Below are 26,707 nucleotides of genomic sequence, written 5' to 3' on the forward strand. Positions count from 1 at the left end.
TTTCTTGAAAAATCTGTATTTTTTCTTGGATGACTGAAGGTCGCCGTCCAATTAAATTAAACCTGCATTTTATGAATATTAAATAAACAAACATAACAGTGGTGCCACCTATCGGGAACACCACTTTATGATTCTATATTTAATGCCTTGATCATGTGACAGCAGGTGCTAGTTGGATTTTCTATACCGCGAAGAGCAGACGGTCCGAAATGGCAAAATGCCGAATGCTAGCTGTTGTGTGTTATTTGTTTATATCTGTGATTTCTGCATCGGACGATTTAAATAGTAACTATCAATATCCCCAAAATGAAGAAGAGACAAAGAAGGCAGATGAAGAAGAAGGAGTTGATAAATGGGGCCCTATCCCAGGTACGTCTCACTACGGTTTTACACAGGGAGGTGTGTCACATGTTGTTACTCTTTATTGGATTTATTTGATATTAGTAGAATGTGGAAACTATTTAGATAAGACTATCATTAAACATTGAAGTGACTTTGTTTTCAAATCAACATATTATAATTTTATTTTAAAACAGTAACTTGGCCGGTTTTTTTTTTTTTTTTTTGTTTTTTTGTTAAAAAATGAAAAAAATGCGATGTTTAAGTCTTACGAGAAACTCGTATATACTTTTACCATTCCGCAAACACATCATTAATTGGACACCTGTAATGAATTAAACTAGTTGATTGTTATAATGATCACTGACACAATGAACGACTATAATTTCGAGTAGACGAAAACTAGTTTTTTAATCATATTCACTTCACTTTTGCTTTTCTCGCCATGCAATAATTTGATATGCCATTTGTAATGTCATTTGAACGATTTCTATCTTGGTGAAAAGGATACAGTTTGCATTTGTAATGATTTGTTAAAATACGTAAGTGAGAAACCACCCCTGACCCCGTAAATATCTCCCGTCGGTACTATCACCTGCTTGTGCAGATAACCTAAGGAAAGGCCACTAGGTACCCTTGGTTGGGACAATTCGGATAAAACTTGACCAGTTTTTGTGACCAGCGGTATACTATATTGTACTTCAAGAAAATCCCTTTATTACAATTTTTGACACGATAAATAAAGTTTAGATGAATATGTAAATAAATAAATAGATATAAACACTGTTGTTGCTTAAACACAACTGCAGTACAGAATACAAAACATACCTCTTACATTACATGCCAGCTTTCAAACATGTACATTTCTTGATAAATTTCTTATTTTTTTTATAAAAAGAATCAATAATAAAATGTAACATGGTTTCAATTAAATATTCGTGTTTAAAAAATAAATAAATAAAATGGATTATCCAAATGAAATATATTTCTGAATATAAAGCTATAAACACTATATTCACACTTCGTCTTCATCCCAGATTATCATTTTCCTTTCGGACGAACGAGACTTGGATCAGACTTCATCAACGAGAAAAACAATTTGGGAGTTACAAATAAAAGATAAGGGATACCTTAAAGAGTGAAAGCTTTCTTACGGAACCATGTCAAATTTCTCCTAATCTCTAACGATTACATACACAGATGTGATTCTAATTCTCAGTATCATCTAGTATTACCTGAACTTTTATCAAAACAGTGGATTATCTAATAATTACAGCTGACATGTACTTTACACAATTTCTTATTTTTCCTTAAAAAGCAATCGGTTTCAAACACGTTCACATTTGTTCTCTTTAGTTATTTTTACTGATAAGCTAATGGTTTCAGTATATATGAGATCATTTCCGTAAACCATATTTTATTGTTTTATATCTTATGATATCATACCGTTTTATTTTAATGTTGACATATAAAGAATGTATATTACTTGATAGATCACCACCGTCTGAAACAGGTAAACTGAATACGTACGCACAAGCGATGCTAGGGACCAAAATATCTAAACCAAGAAAGGGCGTTATACAAAAATAGAGGTGCAGAAGTGCATTTACCCATCATTCAATCTAGCCAATTGATAAATTTTGTTAAAAATTTAGATAATTCGCGCTGTTTAACGGCACAGTATATAGCCCGAATTATTCTGACTCCTATCAATTTATCGACTCCAGATCGACATTAGAATGTCAGCATGATTAGGACTGACAGCAATGAAACGACAAAGCTTTGGGAATAGAATGTCCACCATTCATTCATTCAGCCTGTCGGTGTAGTAAGCAAAAATCACGGAAAAAGAAGTGAAGAATGATTCTTAACTTATGGACTCCATAAGAAATTTACAAGAAGTTGACATAATTCCTGTTTTTTAGCAGATATCACGCATCAATTGTTCAAGTTATTCGTATTGTCATAAACTTATTCATTATGATTTTCGAAAGTCTTCATCCAAACAGTTGTTCTAAACCAATTTTATGTGACGTTAAATCTTTCAACCCATGGCCAAGTGTATGTGATAGAAAACGCAACATTTCTCGCTAAAGCTATCACACGGATAGATTTTCAATACATATTCTACGTGTATGTACACTACAGGGTTGTGTCACTCTATATGTCCTTTAAGTACATCACACCTATTGAAGAGGTGTGCTCGCCACTGATCCACCCGACCACTTAATGACTATGTTACGGTCTCCGTGTGATATACGAGGACTCTCCTACCTAGGTGAAACCACAATGTCACAGAAATCTCATACAGTCTATGTAATAGTTGAGGTTAACTTGTGTGGAATCTTATATAGGATTTAACCTTAAATGGAAACTTTCTCAAAGGCAGATACATCATTTATAATAATTATCTAGGTGTATATATTTCTAATTTGGTTCGATGTTCATATTCAAATTGAATATCTCTGAATTATTAATCTATTTAAGTATAGTGAGTTCGATTTCTCTCAACGTTCAACCAATGAAAGGTCCTCATAAGGTCGTATTTTTCTTATCTTTTACTAAAAATACACTATATATTATATAACTTGTCTGGGATCGCGATCACGATCGCTGCGCAAATTCAAGGCATATGGTTCGATCATTTCGTTGAGCATGTTGTGTTTCTCAAACAATTACAACAACTTCTCAGGGAACTGTGACAATGGCTCCGGCTACTGTGACAGTGTCTCAGGGAACTGTGGCAATTTCTCAGGGAACTGTGGCAATGTCTCAGGGAACTGTGACTATGTCTCCGGGAACTGTGACAGTGTCTCAGGGAACTGTGACTATGTCTCCGGGAACTGTGACAGTGTCTCAGGGAACTATGACAGTGTCTCCGGGAACTGTGACAGTTTCTCAGGGAACTGTGACAGTGTCTCAGGGAACTGTGACAATGCTTTATGGGAACTGTTACATTTTTTCAGGGAACTGTAACAATGTTTTATGGGAACTGTTACAACTTCTCAGGGAACTGTGACAATGGCTCCGGCTACTGTGACAGTGTCTCAGGGAACTGTGGCAATTTCTCAGGGAACTGTGGCAATGTCTCAGGGAACTGTGGGAACTGTGACAGTGTCTCAGGGAACTGTGACAATGTCTCCGGGAACTGTGACAGTGTCTCAGGGAACTGTGACAGTGTCTCCGGGAACTGTGACAGTTTCTCAGGGAACTGTGGCAATGTCTCAGGGAACTGTGACTATGTCTTCGGGAACTGTAACAATGTTTTATGGGAACTGTTACAACTTCTCAGGGAACTGTAACAATGTTTAATGGGAACTGTGACAATTTCTCAGGGAACTGTGACAGTGTCTCCGGGAACTGTGACAAGGACAATTTTGCACTGTATTGGTTCAGTCCTTAGTCAAAAATGTCTTTATAGCTCATTTGGATAGCTTGTGGTGGTTCTTCCACATGATGTTCACTTAGGTAACCACCACTAAGACTATTACTGTTCACTGGGTGATAAACAAACCTATTAATGTTATTTTTCTTCCGTCCATAAGATTTCAGAGACATTGGCAAATTTTACACCATTATTATCACTACGGTAAAATGGAGAGGTTATTGTATAACATTAAGCAATTACCAGACTTTTAAGTATAATATGAACGTTTACTGGAACACAAAATACCTGTCAGTGTTGCTCTCGTCAACTTCAGATGTTAAAGTGCTGACAATGACCCAGTGAATGCGAGTAAATATTTTTTCATAGTGAAGAATAAATTATAATCGCGATGAAAGTGGAGACGTTTTCGGGTATTATACAGATTGGGTTGAAGTGACTGTGTATGATAATCATGATTTAGTAGTTTTTTAAAAGACAAATCAGCTGGCATTTATTTCTAAAGGCACACGAGAAAAGCAGATTATGCCTAAACACTCCTGTTGTAGGTTTTCGTTATTAATTTGAGGTTTTCATAATATCGGAAATGAAGCTGACGAAGAATTAATCCTACACATTTAATTTGCTGAAACAAATAAAGACTACATGTAAATGACGAACATATTATACCTCAAGATCAAGGTTACCAACCAGATTCATAGAATATCATCACTTAAATAACAAAATAGCCGATATACAGAGCCTTTTATCAATACGAGAGAGACACCATGGACTACAACATGTATGGATATGTTTGATCGGTCTTTCGTTAACATCAGGAGATGGGTGATATTCTGCTTTAGCTACTTGTCGAGTTTTATCTTCTGTCGATATTAGACGGAAGATAGTGACACCGATTACTGACGATACTGCCTGTCTAAGGTCGGATATTAGGCCAGTGTGTGATGGCGTTGCCCGATATGTAAAGTTTTGTCAGCTATTATGACATTTCGTTTACGCAACACTTATTCAGGAAACTTTTAGAAGTTGACATAAATGGGGTTTCCATAATGTGGAAACTTTGTTTTAAACATATATTCAATTATAATAATAGAGCGATCTGGATGTGTTAAAATCAGAAATAAGACTGCATTGAATTTTTGATACCGAAATCCCCGTACAAACATCTGAACTAAGGTGTACATGTATAAGCTGTGCACGTTTAACACTATGCTGCATATCCATTCATTTACTTTCCTTTGGGTGTAACATGAAAATCAACTAAAGCTGAATTGTATTAATTCCCAGTCAAACTTCAGCAAAGATAGCACGCCCCGTCTCTCTCTAATGGATGACTAAGCTGAAATCAAGTAGCGTGTAGAAGATTCGATAAGTTAATTTACTGAATTTAATTAAACCCAAAATAGCGTATTTAATATTTATAGGGTTTTTACGTGCAATTTATACAGTATTGACACCAGAATGAGCCAATAAGTAACACCGACACACATTAAATAAACATTTCACTGATAAATAGCATATCACATTAATCTGAAACCTTGTATAGACACCATTGCTGGTATCCTTACCATTACAATAAAGCAAGGGAAAACCCAACCAAGTATATTAGTATTTAAAACAGGTTGTATGCAAATAAAACAATGATATTTGACAAAGATGATCGCTCCGGGTTACCATATCTTAGACGAGTGGATCTGGCCTTACGTTTTAGCTCAACTTTAGAAATACATTGTCACAGATAAAATATCTTAGTGTCGAGGGTGGATAGGGGTCTTGTAAAGTAGGCCTACTCTTTCATCCGATATACGCATGTACATCCTTACACCTATACACTTTATTATGTAAAGCACTGATGAATTATTTTATCGATATCAAACAACTCCGTACGAATGGGAGCAAGGATAGGGTGCCTTGTAAATTAAACAACTCCGTACGAATGGGAACGAGGATAGGGTGCCTTGTAAAATAAACAACTCCGTACGAATGGGAGCGAGGATAGGGTGCCTTGTGAATTAAACAACTCTGTGCGGATGGTAGCGAGGATAGGGTACCTTGCAAATTAAACAACTCCGTACGGATGGGGCGAGGATAGGGTGCCTTACAAATGAAAAGCTCTCAAGCAGAGACAGTTCCAGTATTCCAACCTGGTGCGGTTTCTTGAGTAGCTGAGATAGACTGCCCTGTGCTATCGTGGTTGTGTCCTTGGGTAAAACACTTTGCCGGAAGGTTTTTGATTCGTGCGGCGGGCCTTCAGCATAATTGCAATGAGGTAGCCACCAGCTACACAAGGGGGCAATAACCAACGTAGTGCTACAAGCTGGCCCTCTTCAAAATAACAACCAACGGGTCTTCTCTCAGCTATTCAACTCAGTGAACTTTGTTCGAAAGTGTCTCCCAGCTCGACACGGTACTATTTCAGTCTAGTTGCATCTTTTCCCTTTTTACTAAAATAGTTTAATTTAGATCTATAGATTAAGTCGTTCATATCGTGCATATTCTAATATAACAGTCACGATGAAAAAGTGTTAATGAATATTGTGTTTCTTGTTATTTACGTAAACAACCTTGAAATAGGTTCAGTGTTTTTAATATTTAAAATGGTTTTAAACGCGTTTTATTATTATTTTTTTTAATTTTGGTTAGCTTATATCTTCGTCGCAGAGATATCTCCGAAGTAAATAGCTGATATAAGTCAATATATGCCATATAATTTTTAAAGTTTCATGAATATTCTGTTGTTGTTTAACAACACAAACGTTCATTGCATACTCTCTATTTAGATGTGTAATAGAAAAGAGTAGAGTTATCCCTTGATTATGAACCTTGTGGGGTATTTTGATGTTTTATCCAAAGGGATGTAGACATTGCCACTTCTCAATTTCAAATATTTTAGAAAGGATTTACGAGAAGAATATTATTGACTTAGATGCATTGTGTTTAAACCTGATATTTTAATGTGTTTTCTTAATTGGTAGATGCTTTAGCACGTAATTGAATTCACCCACCTGAAAGAAAATCACTGAAAAATACATGGTTCGACGCATTTGTATGAGGGACCTAGGGTTAATCGCTTATTTGAACACCACAAAGACATTATTTAAACCTACTTGACACAATGACCTGTTTCAAAGACATGGCATATGTAATACAACTGTAATGATAAAGTTTTAAACGCTGATATATTGTCATTATTTGTAGAGGAAAGTGATGTACTACAAACCCGCCTTTATCTCATTGTCTTCTATTTGCGTTCTCACTAGGTGTAGGTATTTTCTCTATGGCGTAAAATAATAGTTAAATACACTTACTGTTATTTGTCAAGTAAAGATGAAATCATTTTCATTATTCCCTTGTAACATTAGCAATAGCACGTTTTAAATTTAATATCCAACTCTTAGAAAATTTGGGGTTGATTGAAACAGGTAATCTTTTGCCTGTTTCCATAGCATATAACCGGCAGAAATAAAGTATCAGAGGCAGAGCCCTACACTCATTCTTCATTAATGAATTAAATTGATTTATGCATTCACTATAAACAACCATGTGAAAACTAGTATCATTTATTAAATATCATGTTACTCACATTTAAATTCTTTTTATGTTGATATCGTAAGCGATCACGCCGAAACAGTTGAGCCTTTACTTCAAAAGTTGTGTTAGTATATTAATATGTACTACCCAATAGGTTGTACGAATGGTATATAAAGAAATGCTATATAGTATCACTGTTCAATAGGTGAATATATACCTATAACCATTTACCATTATATTCCCGTTATAGTCAGATGTCCCTAGAAGGTTAGGACTATAAGCAATATCATTGGGTTTCTTTCAAATGATGTTATTTCCTGTTGACTGAAGTAACCTCAAACGGCCTCGCATCAAATTTCAATCAAATAAGAGAAAAGGTATTATTCTGGTGAAAATAATCAGAAAAGAAAATAAAAATCCTTGTTAGTACCATCAGCTTAGCGCCCGGACACGTTAGCTTGTATCAGTGATTTTTAGTGTCAAGGTATCCCAGGGTCCGCTTGGAGGCACTACAATGTCACAGCGCCGAACCGGACGTTTTTGTGCAAAACCACAAAGTGAAAAATGCTAATGACCAATTCAGTGCGCGCGGTGACAGGAGAGCGATATACGGAGACATCTCTACCCGTCTCCGTTCTTGCTACACTACAAAATTTAAATGAAACAGAATATCACCTAGATTTATTTTTTTTTATTTTTTCAGTTGACTGTTAAACTGAAGGCAATTGAAAATTGGCTCCATGACCTCTCCTCGCAACTGAACAAACCTATCTTCAAACATCGGTCTTTTAACATTTTTATTATAGCCGTAAAGTAAATTTTGAAAATAGAAATTTGGTTAGTTAATGCCATCACTTGCTTTGTCAAACGATCTGCGTTTAGAGTTACCTGTAGTTAATTTTCACTATAATAGAAGTGTTATGTAACGTACCACCAAGAATGGGAAGAGTGAGACAAATACGATTTATTGTAGCTGATCGTTATGACAAAATGTACCAAATATATATACATATATAGGAACTTTAAGTTATCGGCTTCTAAAGAATAAAAATGTCGACCTTGTAGTTCAATTACTCACACTATATACTGTCGTGTAAGTAGAGCTCGTGCTTGGGTCTGTGATTATCCTTTAATATCTTGTCGTTATTGAAATCATCAGTGCACGGGTACTCAACTGTTATCAGATGTACTACTCAGCAGTTCATGAAACCGAGGTGTATCCCGATAATAAGCAGCATAAAACATCACACCAAGCAAGTGTTTGTTGGGATATCTATCCTTATTCTATAGCTATACGTCTACTGCTGGTCAGATACGTGTGCTTATTACTCTACTTCCTGTCCTGATCATGGTCACGTCATACTACAACTTTCGGATTTTTATAAAACAAAAGTATTTAATTTTTTTTTTGTATTGTTTTCACCCCAGTCAGTATTGAATGTATCCATGTCTGTATATGACGCTACTACGTATAGTATGTTATATGTGTAGACCTGTTTGTACCTCCTCTCTACATATACACTGTATTTACGGTCTCAAGTTATGATGTACTTGTAACAGCTGTCCTGCTCTCTCGTAGACCTTGTGCGTTTTGTATGTAGAAAAAGTTTTCGTGAGCGTGTGTAATGTGTTTAACAATCGACATTACATATTTTGCTTTCTCTGTCTTTTGTTTTTATTACGCCCCTTCCCATGTTTTTTCGTTGTCTTTTCTTCTTAAATATAAGATATCAAATTCGTTTCTATTTGATTAATAAATTTTCATTTTCGTGAGACTTTGACCAGCTGAAATGAAACATTCGCGTCGTGTTTCATAAATATCACATCAGATACTAATTTAAGATCATTCATATCACATGACCGATTTTTGAGCAAATTCTGTTAGAAAACGGATATTTCTTCGTCAAACTATAAGTCACGTCCGCTCTCTGTCTGTGGTCTCTATTGGTACGTCACAATGCAAGGTATGAATGTGTCACGTCATTTCATTATCTAAAGTAAAGTGATAATAAGCTACATTTCAGGGTGATAAGGCAGGAGTTTTATAATAACTTTGACTGATTAACAAGGCAATCAAATGATGATATAAAATATGTACTTCTAAATCGAATTACGTTTCAGTTTGTTTTTAGTTTAAACAATATTTTATTCAATAATCAGCAATTTGACAGATATAGATAATTGTATGGGACGGGATCGATGATATAGCGTCACACATGTTGGTGATGAAAAAGTGTTTGTTAATAGGATGGTTTGGGCCACAAATATACATTAAACATCCGTTTTCATGTCCCACTTTCATTAATCCAATTTTATCAACGAAAGTATTGAAACGTATTGTAATGACATGTATGTTTCAGTCCATGATAATAGATTCGTTAAACCACTCGACATTATCAGTCATTTCAACAAACGAATCAAATTATCTGTCCCTGTTATAATATCGTGAAAAAGAAAAGCATACTTAACAAGTAGTTATTGACATTAGTGTTGCCGATAGATCATCATTTATTTATGCTGTTATAGATGTTAAAACGTTACGTTCTTAATGCACGTTTTAGGTATTGAACTGCAAAAACTATGACTGAAAGCACCTTATTTGACTTCATCACTCGTTCTAAAACCACTTACCTCGTTGAAAATCATTCATGTTTGTTTAATATAAATTTGAGAAGTAAGGATATTTTTAATGTTTTGTTGAAAACCTTCCACATCAAATAGTACATGGTAACAGCATAAGAAATATCGTAGAAAACATAGCTGCTAGCCTTTGGTTAGTTAATTACACATACTTGATCTTTATCACTTTTCCTTTCTTCTTGCCTTTCTGTGTGTCCTGAAGTAACACTCTGAATCCATTGATCAGTTTCCCTGCTCCAAATCCATACTTTATTTAGCCATCGATGTTCCAAGAAGGCAAATATGTGCACTGGCTTGTACAGTCAAGCTAGAAGAAATAGTGAAACGTGTACTTGATACCGTTTGGAATGCAATGATTTACACTTCTGTGTACTGATTACAAATCAGTAAACATTAATGCGAGCAACCAAATTGCCACCAAAGATACGAATTTAATTATTTTTGTGTGGTATGGAATATATAACAATTTGTACAATTAAATTCGGAGTTTGACTTTCAGGAAGAATCAACCAGTACCATCACAGGTGCCTAATTATTTTCCAACAAAAATTGGATCTAACAATTTTTAGGTAATGTGTGAATAATACAGTTTTTATTTGTCATTATTCAATTTAACCTAAGTGTTCATGAATCCAAACACATTTTAAAGGTGATGTGTTCATTACACAATATCATTTTTGTGATGACTTTGCTCGATAGTCTTTTATAATCATATTTTTTTATCATAATTTATTTCTTATTTAGCTTCGTACAGTTAAATTTATCGTTATTTTGCTAAATAAAATCTAAGTTTTCACATTGGTATTACACTGTAACGGAAAAACTCAAGTAAATTTGAATTATATTTTATTTGTTTTGTGAATATAACTGAAACCACTTGCCGTCTTAAAATCTAAAGTTTTCACATTGGTATAACACTGTAACGGAAAAACTCAAGTAACTTTTAAGAAAACTGAAGTCAGTTTGAATTTTGTTTTATGTGTATTGTTACCGTGTTAAAATGCGATCACCAGAATAAGTTTATATTTTCCAATCTTTCTCACTTTCAATTAATGAATTTTGTCAGTTGTTGTAAGCGATGGATAGAGATTGTTTGTCCTTATATCTTCCTTAAACTTTCTTAACATTAACATTTACTATCATGAACGACTTAAGAAAAAATCAGGATTTTCACACATAAAATATGATAATAACCAATATAAAATGGCGATTTCCATTGATATTGCGATAACTTGCTTTATATAAGTAAATTATGTTAATATTTTTATCAAAATCTGTATTAAAGGTAACAAACGTGTTTGGTGATATCAGTGTAAGGGTAACAATCTATTTGTGTTATATTTAAACCGCGGCTTGAATGAGAACATATACACATTCTATTCTGTAATACGAGTGTGTGCGTTTTAAAGATGGGTTTATCTATGATAGGCTACACGTGAACACCACTGAAGGTGACAGTAAGCCAGACCTTGTACCCGATTATATCTCCCTCTCTAAACCGGTCATATTGCAGGTCATGGTGCAACATCGTTATGATACCAGAGGTAGGAGATTCATATAGTCTCACAGGGATGTAGAAATAACCACACATGTTAGGCACATATATCTTATCTTCTTATACACAAGTATACTAGTAGTTTGACGATGTCCTTGGTTGCTTTTATAAGATACTGCTCCCTCAAGTTTTTCCAAGGAGATATACCATTGTCGTCAAACCGATAGATATTCATTCAGAATAACGAAAAAATTCAAATAAGAAACATACAGATGAAATATTAAGTATACATTGATTTAAACAGTCATGTTTGGGGTGGTTGATGGTGGTGCAGAATGTGTTCCTATCCCAACATAGTCATACTTTTGCCCAGTTACATTGTCACAGCAAATTAATATGTATAAAAGGTTCATTGGCAGCTTCCTAACTGGCAGCCAATGTCTTCACTTTGAAATGACGTAGATATATTGAAATATCTAAAAGTTAGGAGTTACACTTAGTCAATGTTGATATAACCCCCAGAGTCGACTGAGCACGCCCGACAAGTTTACAGAATATCTAACATAACCCTATGGCCACATTAAAATGTGGGCGGGGCTGTTAGAAAAGGGACGATTATGTGTTTTAAAACTGTAATTGATTTTTGAAACGCTGTACCAGACTGGACCTTACTCCAATTCATAAACCAGTGTGAGCTGAAACCATTTACTAGATGCAACAATCCACTGCTCAAGTTGCAACACTATACTACTGGGAAAGTGTACGAGAGTGTTATGGTGGTCAATTATTATACAGTAAACACTCAGTGTGCAGTGATCTGTTGATAAGCACGCTTCGAATAACAATGCTAAAGGGTCTCATTGTGTTAACAAAGACATGTTTTTATTGTTTTCGCATGAAGGCAAATATTACACTAACGTCTTTCAAATAGTATTGTTGTAGAGACGAAAGTATTGATAATTATGCATCGTGTTATGTATAGTCCCCTTACGAAACTGCTATCACCTCAGATAATCTTTTATGAGGTAAGGGTATTAATTAATGAATTAATCATGCGGTGAAAATTCATACTTCAAATGGAACAAATATTATCTATTCGATAAAACTATACTTATATTCACGAAATGCTTATCGCTTAAATAAAGTCGCACATGATCATTTTTATAAGCCCTGTATGAGGAAGTATTGGTTTGAAGTCGACAAACATATTATAAAACAATCCCGAGACGATTTCCCTAGCATCTACAGCTCTATACTAGTATATTACATTCATAGTGCACTGTACTGATAAAATCACACTGAGACAAGTGGACATATCTAGGGGTTTTGAAGTACTGGATTTTACAGATAATAGTATCGCTGTTTTATTCTTGATTTTTTTCCTGCTATATATTTATTTTTCACATGTTCATTCGTTCATGATACTCTTTTATCATTGATGAAATTAAACAGAAATTATTGTATACTTGATATATTTGCAAAAAAGGCGTTTATTTGCGTATTAGTGTGCATTTTTGTGAGTGGTATTCAACAAGGGCGATTTAAGAGAAGGAAACATAGTTGAATGTTATAACCAAGATAATGATATGCCAAATTGTGTAAGGGGGTACATAGTAATTATTTTATCTGTACATCTGTGCATCCGGACGTCCGTACTTCCTTCCGTGATAACCCTTTGTAGAAGTTAATTCATGAACCTATGAGCAAATTTAATTCATATTTACACCATAGCATAACTCCATAATGGACTACACCTGATTAAATTTTGGTGGTCATCGTCAAAGTCATAACTTAAAGGTCACCTTTGACAACTTTTGAAATAAAAATCTTGTATAACAGATCTCTCTTGAACCCCTGAACAGTTTTAGTTAATATCCTTACCATAGCTTAACACTATCAAGTTTAACAACTGATGTAGATGACTATTGGGCAAGGTTAAAGGTCACTGTTGACCATTTTTGAAATAATAAAAGTGTACAAAATATCTCTTAAATCTCTAAATTAATAAACCTCTTAAGATAGAGCCCCTGCTCACTTTGTTTTTATTGTTTAGATACTTTAAGGAGTGAAAGTAAGTTTCTGTCAACTACTGATTACGAATGACACACCGTTAGCGCATTTACGTAGTTCATAACACCTGTTGTTTCCCATCTTACTAATCAGTATTTCGTCGGTGATTCGACATACCCATACACAAAAGAAACTTTAAGACGTCCGTTTGGTTATTCAAGCTCGATTTAGTGAGGTATAAGATCATGTTTGTCCGAGTATTCGTTTTAGCTTGTCTGGTTCAGACTGCTGTTTGTCCTGCAGTGCAAGGTACGTATTGATACTTTATCGTCGGCGAAACTTTGTTTTACAGCGTTAACAGTGTGAGCGTGAGCAATCCTCCTTGATATCCATTAAGCTGATGCAATAAAAAAAACCTTGTTAAGTTTATCATTCAAGCATTCAATGCAGCTCTGACCATAGCAGATATTCTTTTATGTAGATATATTGTATCATATCATATATGAAGTGTAAGCATATGTGATTGTGATCTATAGCTATTTACATTCCAATTGTGTGCTCAGAATGAGACTTTCTGTCCTTAAAGATATTGAATAATTGCTATAAAAAGCATGACTACTACTAAAAATACAAAACATGACAGTTCTCATAATAAATCAATGAAGAACTGCATATACTTGTACACGAATCCCACATGTGTATTTATTGTAGCATATTGGATATAAAATAGCGATTATTATTCCTATTGACAGAACATCCCACTCTCATGGTTTGTGAATCCGTGTCAGACATACATTTTTGGCGTTTCTCCTTCCATAAACTCAATCACTTGTAGCGACAATGGTACATTAATTGTCAAATAGAAACCTTAGGAATGATGAAAACAACTGTAAATGTACAAGAGATATTATTTATCATATCTGAGTATAAATTTCCCTATCGTTATGTTTCCATTTCTGGATAGCAACATCCCTGCAACCTAAACCTTTGTTGTTTACATGTCGCAATTGATTCGATTTCAATTATCTGTGTCATGATTTTCGTGCAAAAAGTCATCAACTGACCAACAAATCTGTAACATAAGGTTTCAAAACATGCAGGTTAACGGTCGTCATAATGATCTCAAAAAATCATTTTCTTTTTGCAATGTAAAGCGTGTTTGCTTTGTTGTTGTATACATTTTTCTCTGAGTGACTAAGATTTGCATGCTGGGTGATTTTTATGAAGCAGAAGACTCTTTTGGAACATTTGGTCTCCTTGTACTTTTTAAGTGTCCCTGTAAATCTTTCTTTTGTTCATATGTTGCCATAGTTTTGTTTTATTGAATTTGAGTTTGGATTATGAATATGTTGACATGTTACTCTTTCTTCTCCATTTAGAACAAAATCCAATTCAATGCAATATATCCCCATCCAGAAAACATACATGTAGTTGACGTTCTTTGTAATCATTTAACTTTGATGGACATCTATTAGTTATGGGGTAAGTGGACCCTATATCTGGATTTTGACAAAGTCGATTCAGCTTTTTTTTTAAATCTCATTTTTTGTTTTGATAAGTTAGACCCATAACATAACTGACCAGTCCAAGAATGACGAAAAAGCCATCATTACATTATCAGGCTGTGTTTGTATCTAATATTATATTTGTATTCTCTTGTATGTCATTTGTACTTTACTTTTAGAAGTAAGTTTGAATATGAAATCCTCGACTTTAGACATAATTTGATATTAGCCATCACTTTCACAATACATTCTAATAAATCCTCATCTTTAAAACGTTTGAGCCTCACCGTTTAACAGTAAGTTCTACATATATACCACAATCTTTAGAATTAATTTTGATGTTAAAATCTGACGTTGTACGAACAAATCAAGGATATTTATCACTTATAAGATGGACTGTTGAATCGGTGAATCAATGAATAACGGGATATATCTCAGTTGAGACGACCTACATCACCTGTCCTTCCACTACTGGATACCGGAGTAACACCCTTGCTATAACTAAGTGGTTGTTTTATTGTAATGGAATGCTTATTTAAGGTGCGACATAGGAAGTGCCTTGTACCGATAGAACGGAAGACTTCTGATAAATGTAGATATAAAGCTATACATTGTTAGAACGTAGATATGTTTAGGGGAGCAGATCTGTCTTCGTTTTGTGTTTGAATATACTGAACTATATAAATCATTTCTATCAGATAACACTAATAGTTCATGCTTGGATTACTCACACGACTATAACATTTCTATGTTTAAATTATTGGTAATAAAATGACTTTATTAAGATTGAATTTTAACACAAGTCTTATCCTTGTCAAGTTGTAGATTCAAGTGACTTTACCCAAATCTTTCAATTGTTACATAAGCACATACTTAATCAAGTTTTTAAGGTTTAGTTATCCGTTTAAGGTAAACCATGTCAAACTTGTGAATTTGTTCTTTTGATATGACTCACGTATGTATATTAATGATACCAGAAACACATCCGATTATAACTGATGATGTAATTTTCATTGTATAGTTGTATGTCGATTCTATTTATATCGATTTTTTATGCTTGGGCACCAACCTGTTGTGAAGCCCCATTTAAAATATTATTGGAAAATTCACTGAAATGAACAAAACTTCAAATATCATTGAACTGATGACAAATATTTAAAAAGAGCAGATTTTTACGGCGAACCTTGAAGAAGTAGTAACTAAGGCGTTGCAATATAGTCGAATTTAGCACAAGAAAATAATTTCATGAAAGGATTCCCCGAAAATAATTAATGCGGGAAATTAGTTTATATCCGTGTTACGGAACTTCATAGTACTTGATAGGAACGTTGGTCAGTGATGAATAGATAACAGTAAATAGAACGCAGGAATGCAAAACTTTTTTCCTTCATAAAACCTTCAATAATTTCATAACCTTTGCCCCTAATTCCATTTATAATATATCTATCCTTTATTTTGGAAAAGTTCTTAATATCTCTACGACTGTTTTTTTTCTGCTTAATCATTCCACTGATGGGAAAGTGATCAATCATTATTCCAGATAAGTTATTCTGCTCCTGTGTCACACGTACGTTTTGTACGACACAATGCCGGTAACTAGATCCTTGTCGATTGTGACTGATCTTTAAAGGGCACCAGTTACTTATATATTTATATAGCGCACATAATAACACATTCTGACTATCTTTATTGGGATACACATTGGTATATCTGACACCCCAACCCCGGTGTTTGTGCCGTACTCGGTATGACATCATCTGACGGAACGTTCCTTGCACAGCTTTGTACACCGAGAAATAATTGACTCTTTCGATACTTCAGTATTGATGCAGTGGTATTTTCCTACTGTGTACTAATAATACACAAGTTCCTGATGTGATCTGTTCTTCTGACCTTTGAATTTAAATATGTCATCATATGTGATGAGGGAAAATGTAGATTGACGAAGTAACAATAAAACTATAAAAACAGGAGTATACATATTAATATGATTTATCTATTCTCTATTAGTTTTCAGCGTAATATATTGAGGTTTACTCGTTTTGAAGTTGGGAGTACGACCTATTGTTTTTCATTAATAGCTAGCGTTATTTCTGAGAGGTTTTAGTGTGAATAGACACATTGAAATAAAATTGATAGAAAGATAAATAACCTATTTCATGACGTCAATAGAAAAGTTTTTTGCAGTGTCCTATCTTTCCAATACTTTTTTTAACCTAAACCAATCATATGGTTGAAAGAGGTATTGGGACTTAGGAGGTAATAAAAAGTTCTTTGAAGATGTGTAATATTTCACACAATTAATGTATCCTGTACGGCTGTAACTTCTCTCCGTTTTGGTGTTGAAAACATAGGTGGTGCATATAATGTTTATTGGTAGATAAAAGTGGGAAATGTAACACCGGTAGGGAGCGTAGGTATCAGGACTCATTGTCCTTTGCCTGTCACTACCAGACCCGACGATATCCAACAGCAAGGTGTCTTATATCTAAAATACCGGCAGTGTTAAGAGTCGTTTGTTGTCTTGTTTGATTTAGCAGGTCCACTATACCTAATATATGTCAGACAGGTCCCCTCGATTGTATAGGAAACAGTGACCATTACTTAACAATACATATCGAATGTAGACGGTACATAGAGAATTAATCAGGCGGAAGTCAGTGCCACGCGTGTTCTGATCCGAGGCCACAATCGACACTATTTCACATACCTCCTTTTGTATCCGCAGAAAAAGAAACACATGTAAAATGGCCATTTATGTTTTCCGATATCTCTTACAGTTTTCGGGTTTGTCTCCACGAAGTACATATTCAGACTAATGTGAAAACAGACAAGTATAGCAGTTATGTAAAAGGTTGTTTGTTATTGTCTGTGTTCGCCCCACTTGTGAAACACTAAGAAAATTAACGGATGTGAATGGTGCACATGCCAGCTCAAAGATATCTCTTGTACTTTTATACTTTAATCTGTTTTTATGAATCTTTAAATTCCTCTCAATGTAAAGCCATATGTTCAGCGTTTAAAAATATCCTACTTGGCGATATTATCAGTTGTCGGGAACTGGTACGGGTGTTTGGGATCAAAGTGTGGTGTGCACAATATGCAGACGCGTATCGCTAGTTAAATTTTAGTACATAGGTAGATAAGGCACACAACGAAAATGATAAAATCCATATTTTATATGTCGAATTTGATCTATACCTACTTTATTAAATATGTTTTCCAATCTGTTAGTTTTCGAGTGGTTTTACCTAATCATTACGATTTGGTATCTAGGACTTGTGTATTGTAGTTTTCAATAAATAATATATATATACATGTATATATATGACATTGTATTTCGGAGCCATGATAATCATCTGACCATTATAAATCCATTACTGTTTACAGTGAGTTATACTATTCTTTTGAAGGCTAATTAAAAGTAATTGCTGTTACTGAACCATATAGGACATGTTAATGATAGCTGCAAAAAATCAAATGTTTTCTTCCCTGATACTTGCATTGAAGCATAATGGTAAATTTTAAATGTTGCTGTCAATATGTGCGTGGTCCATAATGTGACTAAATGTTTGCTTTAAAGATTGGCATAGTTATATCAAAGATTATATAGAAGGTCGAAACTGGTACCATTCGGTTTGCATACTTACACTAAAAAGTAAGGCTTAGTTTAAAACATTAATGACTCAATCTTGGGTTACTTGGCACCTGGTTGTTTTCGCTGATTTTAAAAACACTGGTAAATATTGAGAGGGAAGACGAGTCCTGGTGTAACCCAGCACGGACGAGTGGTGCATATATCGGCGTCTAGTCAGCCCTGCTCCCCTTGTTTGATGAAGTAATTATCAGAGAAGTGCTGTTTACTTTCAGGTCTTGAGCTCACTTGGTGATAATTGGTTATATTTTCCGCACTGTGTGTACAACAATTCTTTGTGAAACGGGTTGATGACGTTATCCGATTAAGCAGAATGCAGAGATGACACTGTCTTTTTGGGTGTGGCTCCTTAGACCATATATATGAATGGCATCGAATGTTTTCTTCGTGTGATCTGTAACAAATTTGACCTAAAGTAGCCTATGCAGCTTCAACTTATATATATTTTTTTGTAAAAGATTATATGTGACCAGAATACCGATTACCTTTCAGTTGTCGTCAATCTCGCGTCGTCCTGGTATGTTTTAAAGATTTTTCTGATCATATTTTTATTTGAAATCATAACGTTATCATCAATCATTAAAGAGAATCAGCATTTCTACTTTTGAAAAATCATATTTCATGGTGCTCAATGGAAAGGTCATTAAAATTGTTTTTGACAAAATCGTAATTCTGACATTTCCTCATTGACCATATTTTAAAAAGTGGTGGTTATCATCCTTGTTGAGTATCAGATTCTATGCTGAAGTAGGGGTTAACATCCATGGACTGAAGGATCAGGAATAGGTCGCCAGGTACTGAAGATGAATCAGATGACGCGTTAACGAAGAAAACTTTCACACGAATGACCATCGCTGTGTCGACGATTTTACTTTATTTTCCTTTCTATCATGCATCTTCGAATGTGCGATAAACCAACTTGTAGTTTTTTTAATCAACAAAAGGCTGTTAGTTCGAGCAGGTCTACAATACATGTATAAACTGTATCGTCATCAGCATATACTTATAAAGAATTTTAATTGTAAACATATTTTAATGATAATTGTTCATAGTACGATCAAAAGAAACAGCGAGTTTTCTTAGTTATCATTTGTGAACAGGTATGGAACTCAAAGAACACTTCACTTTTGCTATCGGTAAATAGATTTAATAACTTTCTTTTTATGATATGAGTGATCTTATTAACGATGACAATTAAACTTTGTGATGTATCGATTTGCAACAGAAAATCAAACACTTATTTGCTTATTTACGATGGGTTTATTTACCAGGTCACATAAGAGCACTGTCTCAACAGGTGGTGTCTACCTCTAGTACTGATTAGTATTGACTTAACACTTCGGATAGTGAACGGACATCACTTTTCGCTATACACCTAATACTATTTTGTCAAATTAGAACAGTGTTAAGAAGTTATTTCGCTTGGTCAGTGGGCGACATATATTGGCACGTCTGTGACTGGCACTGGTCGTAGGGACATGCAGAGTCGGGACTCCGATCTGTGTGATCCTATTTCAATTCTGGAGGGTTTTGTTGTGTCTGCGCCTAATGGTGCCTTGTGCCACACGATACACTGTTTGTTGGTGGAGGTACTGAATCGGTGAAAATTACAGATTAAATTATCTTCAAAGACCACAATCGTTATCACGTTACACTTGGTGCGATTGAACTATAACACAAATAGTTTATCATTCATGAATTTTGAATTTCTGGTACCTGGTCGTGATACCTGTCCCAGGCAATGGCATTAAAACAGCAAAAAATAATAAGGATGAGGTGATCTTTGGATACTTTAATCCTGCTTTTTGGTATTCTGTGGTTAATAAACTTTCCGGTTAATATATTTACAAACACTTTAATCACTACGACATCCGCCGTGTCATGGGGTAAAAATGTTATTGTTCTTTTCGGTAATGTAGATAATCCTACTTGTCTGTATATGTTTTGATATATCTGTCCTTTTTGGATGGTATATGAAGCTATTAAACTAGTTTCATATATAAGACATGACATGAGAGAAGAATTAATTGTTCTGTTCATCACATTATGCAATAAGAAAATAAGCTAAAACCATCCCACTCATTTTTCTATGAGCCAGGTAAATTTCGTTTTAATTTGCCGATACCATTGCGTAAATGTCACAATAGCCTTAGTACACGTGTCTCAAAAAGTTGCATTTTTATCTACGCATTCAAACATCTAATCTTCTATAATGTATTATGTATTTCAGTAATCATTTAAGCTCGTTAATTGTCTGTATATTGAGTATTCTGTGATACAGGTTTGTTAATAATCCACGTAATTATGCAGTTTTTGTTATATTCATATTTGAAAACTTCTTGTGGTTCCGCTTTGACAAATCTAAATAAATACTTGATATCGGCATATTGGTGTGACAGGCTTTAGAAAATCAATTGACTAAACTACCCGTAATGTTTCGTTAAAGATAAATATATACGCCCATTTCATTTTCGAATACAGCGAGATATTCGAGAAAGCAAACATATAATACGTTAAGGTGTCAGTCATTAGAGTGAGGACTATTCAGTAGCGACGGGTCATTTAGTGCATGACCCATGCTCTGGTTGAACAGTAAATAAACTGTGGCTCTATGGAAGGCCATTAATAATCGATAATTCTAATGATATAATAAGTGCATATAAACACTAGCTGTTTTATTCATATCGGCCACCCATATATCCGCTGGCTATTTCGTTTTGTATAAACATTCTCAACTCGTTAATTGTCCTCGTTAGAGATTGTCTATTGAGGAATATTATTAATAAATGAGTAGTTTGTACTTAAGAGTTTTGAATAAAGAATTAAGTTTTGATAATATGTCATTTTGACAACGTGGGGTTCGGAAACTTTAGATCAGTGTGATTTTCAATTAGACGGAAGTGGAAGGTATTTAATGACTGCTTAACACATTTGAAAAGATGGTCTTATTACATAATGCAGCGTATAAATGGATTTCTGCATAAATAGCTTATTTGTAAATATGAATATTGCTAGGACGTATTCACATCATTTAATAACTTGTTTACAGTTGAACGAAGTCTGAAGTCATAGATGTCATGATGTTGAAAGAATGTTGAACCAAGACACATATTATGAAAAAAAAATATCTGTTAAAATATTAAATGTATTTGGTTTCTGTATACAATTTTTTGTGTTCATGAACCGAGTATACAAAGTGCAGTACGATGTGGTACCAAGCACAGCGACATGTTGACGATAGCTTTAGAGTGTATATATTAATAAGTCCAATTGGCTGCGATTTGATAAAAAGCAGCAGATGATACGTGAAATATGAATCTTTTCTCATCATTGTAACACATTTCACACCATTATAAAAGACTTAATGAGGTCAGTAATTTCAAGATTTTTTGTCTAACAGACTATTAAATTCCTTTTAAGATAACAGTGTTTTAATCAAGATATGGTGTGTTATCTCCCAAATTTGTCAATGATCCCTTGCCATGTCTTTCATATACCCTCATTTGATACACCCAAGTGTCTAGGGACGACTCCCTTTAAGTGGCAGATAGGCAAAATCATTTTTGTACAAAAAAGAAATCAGGTTAACATTTTTATCAGCTTTAAATCAAAGTATGCAGGCCGGCGATTGTTGGGTCTGTACGAGTAGTCTTGGTAGTACGTAAAATGTCTTACTGATTCAGTTCAGACAAATTCTGATTTCTTGTCGCATAAAAGTTTGTAAAATTTGTCATGAGAGTCGTTAAAATGTCAACCATTTCCCTTCCTGAGCTATCCGTCCGTCCATCTACACGTACCGGCTCGGGCTGGTACGACTGTCATGCCCATTCCTTATCATTATCTTTCATTACCAGTTACACTATAAAACAGTAACCCTTATAGCTAGTATGAAAAGCAGATATGGTAAAATATAATTTATTAAGGTACCGGCCAATATCTCATCAGAAAGTTGGTGAAATTATAACTAATTCTATACAGTCGTGAACATTCCTTCGAACCGATAACGATTTATCATAGATCCGAGAAACACGTGCAGTTAGGTTTTTTTTTCTTTTTTTTTTCTTTACATATTTGGCAGTAAAACCTTATTTATTCTTCTTCATCGATTAACGTACCTACTATGTCACTTAACGGGTTGGGGTATATATCTTAAATGAAACTTTTTCATTCATACATGTCACAGGTAAACAAAGGTATATTACGTGTTCAAGACGCATTTTATACTACCGGCTGTGATATGCCTCAACTCGAATTTTTATACTACCGGCTGTGATATGCCTCCGCTCGAATTTTTATACTGCCGGCTGTGATATGCCTCCACTCGAATTTTTAACATATAAATTCCTATTGACATATCACGCTTTAACTAATGTGTGTTGTTCCCTTGTATATAGGTATAACGATGTTTGACTTTCATGGATGGTTTATTATGCTGAAGTCATAAAATTCTAATAATTAAAGAAAATGTTCCGTATACAGCCTTGATAAAAAGTACTTTAAGCTGATGTAAACATACGTATGTGTCGCACAGAATTGACAACTTCCCGACTTTATACAGGAATTTTGCATATCGTATGTTATGTGGAGGAGTGATTCTGTTCACTGGCTTCGTCCATCATAAATAGCTAACGAAGTATACTTCAGAAACTTTCATTTTTACAATTCCGAAACAAACTGTCAGCGTATATTATCAGTTTTGTTCAGCCTGATGGACGCGCGCGAAGGATCTAGCCAAGGGATGTAACCAGATAACCATGTACTTGGTGAAAAGCTATGAAGTCGGGCGGAGGCTCTATATTTATTCAAATTCGATTTTTGAATTAAACCCCATTCGCCATGGTGAAAGTCACGTGAGGTACCACTGTTTTACATGATCTTCCAATAGGTTATTCAGAAAAAATTAATTGGTTTTACGGTCATTGATAACTGCTGAAGCATATACTTCTCTCTCAAGTTTTACCTGTCAATGATAACTGCTGAAGTATATACTTCTTCTCTCTAGTCTCTCGAGCATGTGAACATAATCATAATTCAAACTCAGTTTCTGTTAAAGCTAGAACACAATATGAGCAGAAGAAAGATTTACGCGCAGACTCAAGAAACAGTATAAGAATAACAAGACCATGTGTACCGCAGAAGCAAGCGTTTCCTACTTCATGTAAATTTGGGTCAATCCAACTTAGTAATGCCACGTTCTCAAATGAGAACAAGGTAAAACACCACGAAACCAACAAGTAACCTAACGAGCATCGAAAACGTCGTTTCTTATCGCACAATGGAATAGAATATACTTCTTTGATTTCTCCCGTTTATATCAATGCAGAAGTATGTGCTTCTGGTCATGGAATTTACCCGCCATAGGTAGCTATTGAAGTATACATTTTATTGTACAATATACATATCACAAACAACTGCTGACTGATTGTATAACAGATGGTCAAGTAAAAAAAGGATGATACACAAAACATATAATGATAAATTAAACTGCAACATACGGCTGGTGTGTCCTTCTTGAGCTCGTCGATGATGATCGGGTAACTAGTTAAAAACCTGGGAGGCGAATGAGGCATTGCAAGGGGTAGAAATAAATTATGCCTATTTCTAGTTCGTGATGGCGTGGTTGACTAACATGATTTACCTTAATTTATGAAGCTGACATTGTACACATTACTACAATTATATATTGTACGCCGTTTATATATTTGGAAATATATAAGGGTACATTTCGTTGATATGTTTAAGACGAATTACATAATAAATTCTATAATATACGTTTGTTATGATATTACATGTAAATGAATCGGTTAATATTAGTGAAATTGTTTCTACTTATTGGCTTTATTGTACTGATGTCTACCTTTTGATTTTAATGCTGTAGTGTCTTCTCTTTGGTGTTAATGTCACAGTGTCATCTCTATGTTTTTAATGTATAGATGTCTTCTTTATGGTTTTGATGTAGCGTAGTGGTGTCTTCGCTACGATTTTAATGTAGTGGTGTCTTCATTGAGATTTTAATCCCTAAATGTAGATGTGTCTTCACTGTGATTTTAATGTAGTGGTGTCTTCATTGAGATTTTAATCCCTAAATGTAGATGTGCCTTCACTGTGATTTTAATGTAGTGGTGTCTTCGCTACGGTTTTAATGTAGCGGTGTCTTCATTGAGATTTTAATCCCTAAATGTAGATGTGTCTTCACTGTGATTTTAATGTAGTGGTGTCTTCACTGTGATTTGAATGTAGTTATGTCTCCACAATAGTTTTAAGATGGTAGTGTTGTAATTTACACCTTGTACATGCATGAATACAATTATTATACAGCGGATGAAGAACGTTACTTTTGCCCTACACCTGTTCCACCCGCTCATGCAACTATCATAGGAACAGATTACGAGATGGGGTCATATATAATAGTCCAATGCGATCCTGGGTATTACCTCACAGGGATGATGAAGGTGTACTGTGTGGCATTACCGAATCCTTGGAAAAAAATGGCAGGGTGGGATAATGTTGTTGGGCAAAACCCAGAATGCCATCGTATGTATTACGCTAATTCATTTGGTTTTTTTTTCATATGTCGGAGGTGATATATTAACAAAGGTTACAAATGCAAACTGTCCACGAAGTTTAAGCGAGGAATTTATTTTTTTATTCGTGAAAATGCTATCATGTAGGAGTACGGTACTGTAATCAAATGGTCTGAACGCACCATCAATAGAAATATTTCAAACCCAACTGGGAAATGTCGAAATTTATTGTAAAAGGTTTAATAGTAGCACGAGTTTGTTACAGAAAAATCCACATCATAATAACGCTTGCACTATGACCACATTGCCATCAGATTATATCTAAATCTATGTTTTCTCTTTCAGCAACAGGCACTGATCAACCAACAAGTAAAGACAAATCTATAAGGAAGACGCCGCTAACCCGGAATAGCCGCTCACCAGAATTTCTGGTAGACATGGGTGAACCAAAAGGAATCAAAGGTCAGTACAATGACACGTGAAACGCTATAGAAAAGTCTCCATCTGTATTTCACATTGTTCGTTCAAAGGTGAAAATGATTACATTTATGGAATTTTACAATGCCTAGTTAAAGCGCACTTGTTTGAATGAAGTAGCATTTGTCTAAGTTTCATACCACATCCGGAACTACTTTCGTTAATTCACATAAACTCGAATCCATTATAGCAGTGTCCTTATTAAATAATACTGTCCTTATGTTAGTTAACCTGTATGAACTCACGGGTATTATTAATACCATCGACTAAACTTTCAGTGTGCATTATTATGATATTATTTGGTCAAATTAAACCTGTCACTGTTCAAGCACACGCATTTTTATTTTATGAGTAGTCGAAATTGCATGTCAAAAAAATGGTGAATACCAATGGTTCGTTTTGAAATGTATGATTGCAATTTGAATAGCATTATGACCACCCGTATTTTATATGAGATGTGAACTGATATATAATCATTGTAGACGACTACGCTGACTTATTCGAGGAAGAACCTGAAAGAGGAGCAGTATTCACCAAGGAAACCAAACTTATCTATGCTACAGAACTGAAGACTCGCAAGAATAACAAAATGGACGACTTCGTCATCACACCACTGAACAAAAAGCCACACAATTTTCACATCAAGAAAGGGAAAGCAGAATGCACACTGGAAAAAATCACCGGACCATGCAGATCCAGAAAGATCAGATACTTTTACAATACCGAAACTGAAGAGTGTGAGGAATTTATATATGGTGGCTGCCGCGGAAACGAAAACAACTTTCTTTCGAAGGAGGACTGTGAGAAAGTATGCGCGAAGTAACACACCGAAGGTCATGTCTCGATTTGTTGACTATTTCGTTGTTATTCGTTGGAATTAAAGTGAAAAATGATATTGATGCTGTTATCATATTTCAGGCTTTAGGACGTTTTAAAGAAATTACTGAATACGTCAAGGTATTGTCATTTGTGACGAACTAGATAGTGTTTTGAAGCAAATTAATAAATACATCAAAAACTGTGCTTGATGAAAGTTTCGACGTATGCGTGGGAAATGCCTCTATAATAGTGAAAGGTTTAACATCAGTGTCAAAACTATCACTGTAAACAAAAGCACAAAGATATGGTATTATATTTCACCAAACA

The 26,707-nt window shown here is 34.7% G+C and overlaps 1 protein-coding gene across 1 annotated transcript; it reads left to right on the forward strand.

Annotated features, from left to right (window-relative positions):
- The first annotated feature begins 209 nt into the window (after nt 1-209).
- LOC132546976 (uncharacterized) lies at nt 210-26,384 on the forward strand. The gene is made up of 5 exons (XM_060210713.1): nt 210-344; nt 20,045-20,063; nt 24,879-25,094; nt 25,430-25,546; nt 26,044-26,384. Exons 1-5 carry the CDS (start codon nt 210-212, stop codon nt 26,382-26,384), a joined length of 828 nt encoding a protein of 275 aa, XP_060066696.1.
- The last annotated feature ends 323 nt before the right edge of the window (nt 26,385-26,707 follow it).

Source organism: Ylistrum balloti, unplaced genomic scaffold, assembly GCF_031769215.1.
Source record: "Ylistrum balloti isolate Yb309-2 unplaced genomic scaffold, AGI_CSIRO_Ybal_v1 Utg369612, whole genome shotgun sequence".
NCBI lineage: Eukaryota > Metazoa > Mollusca > Bivalvia > Pectinida > Pectinidae > Ylistrum > Ylistrum balloti.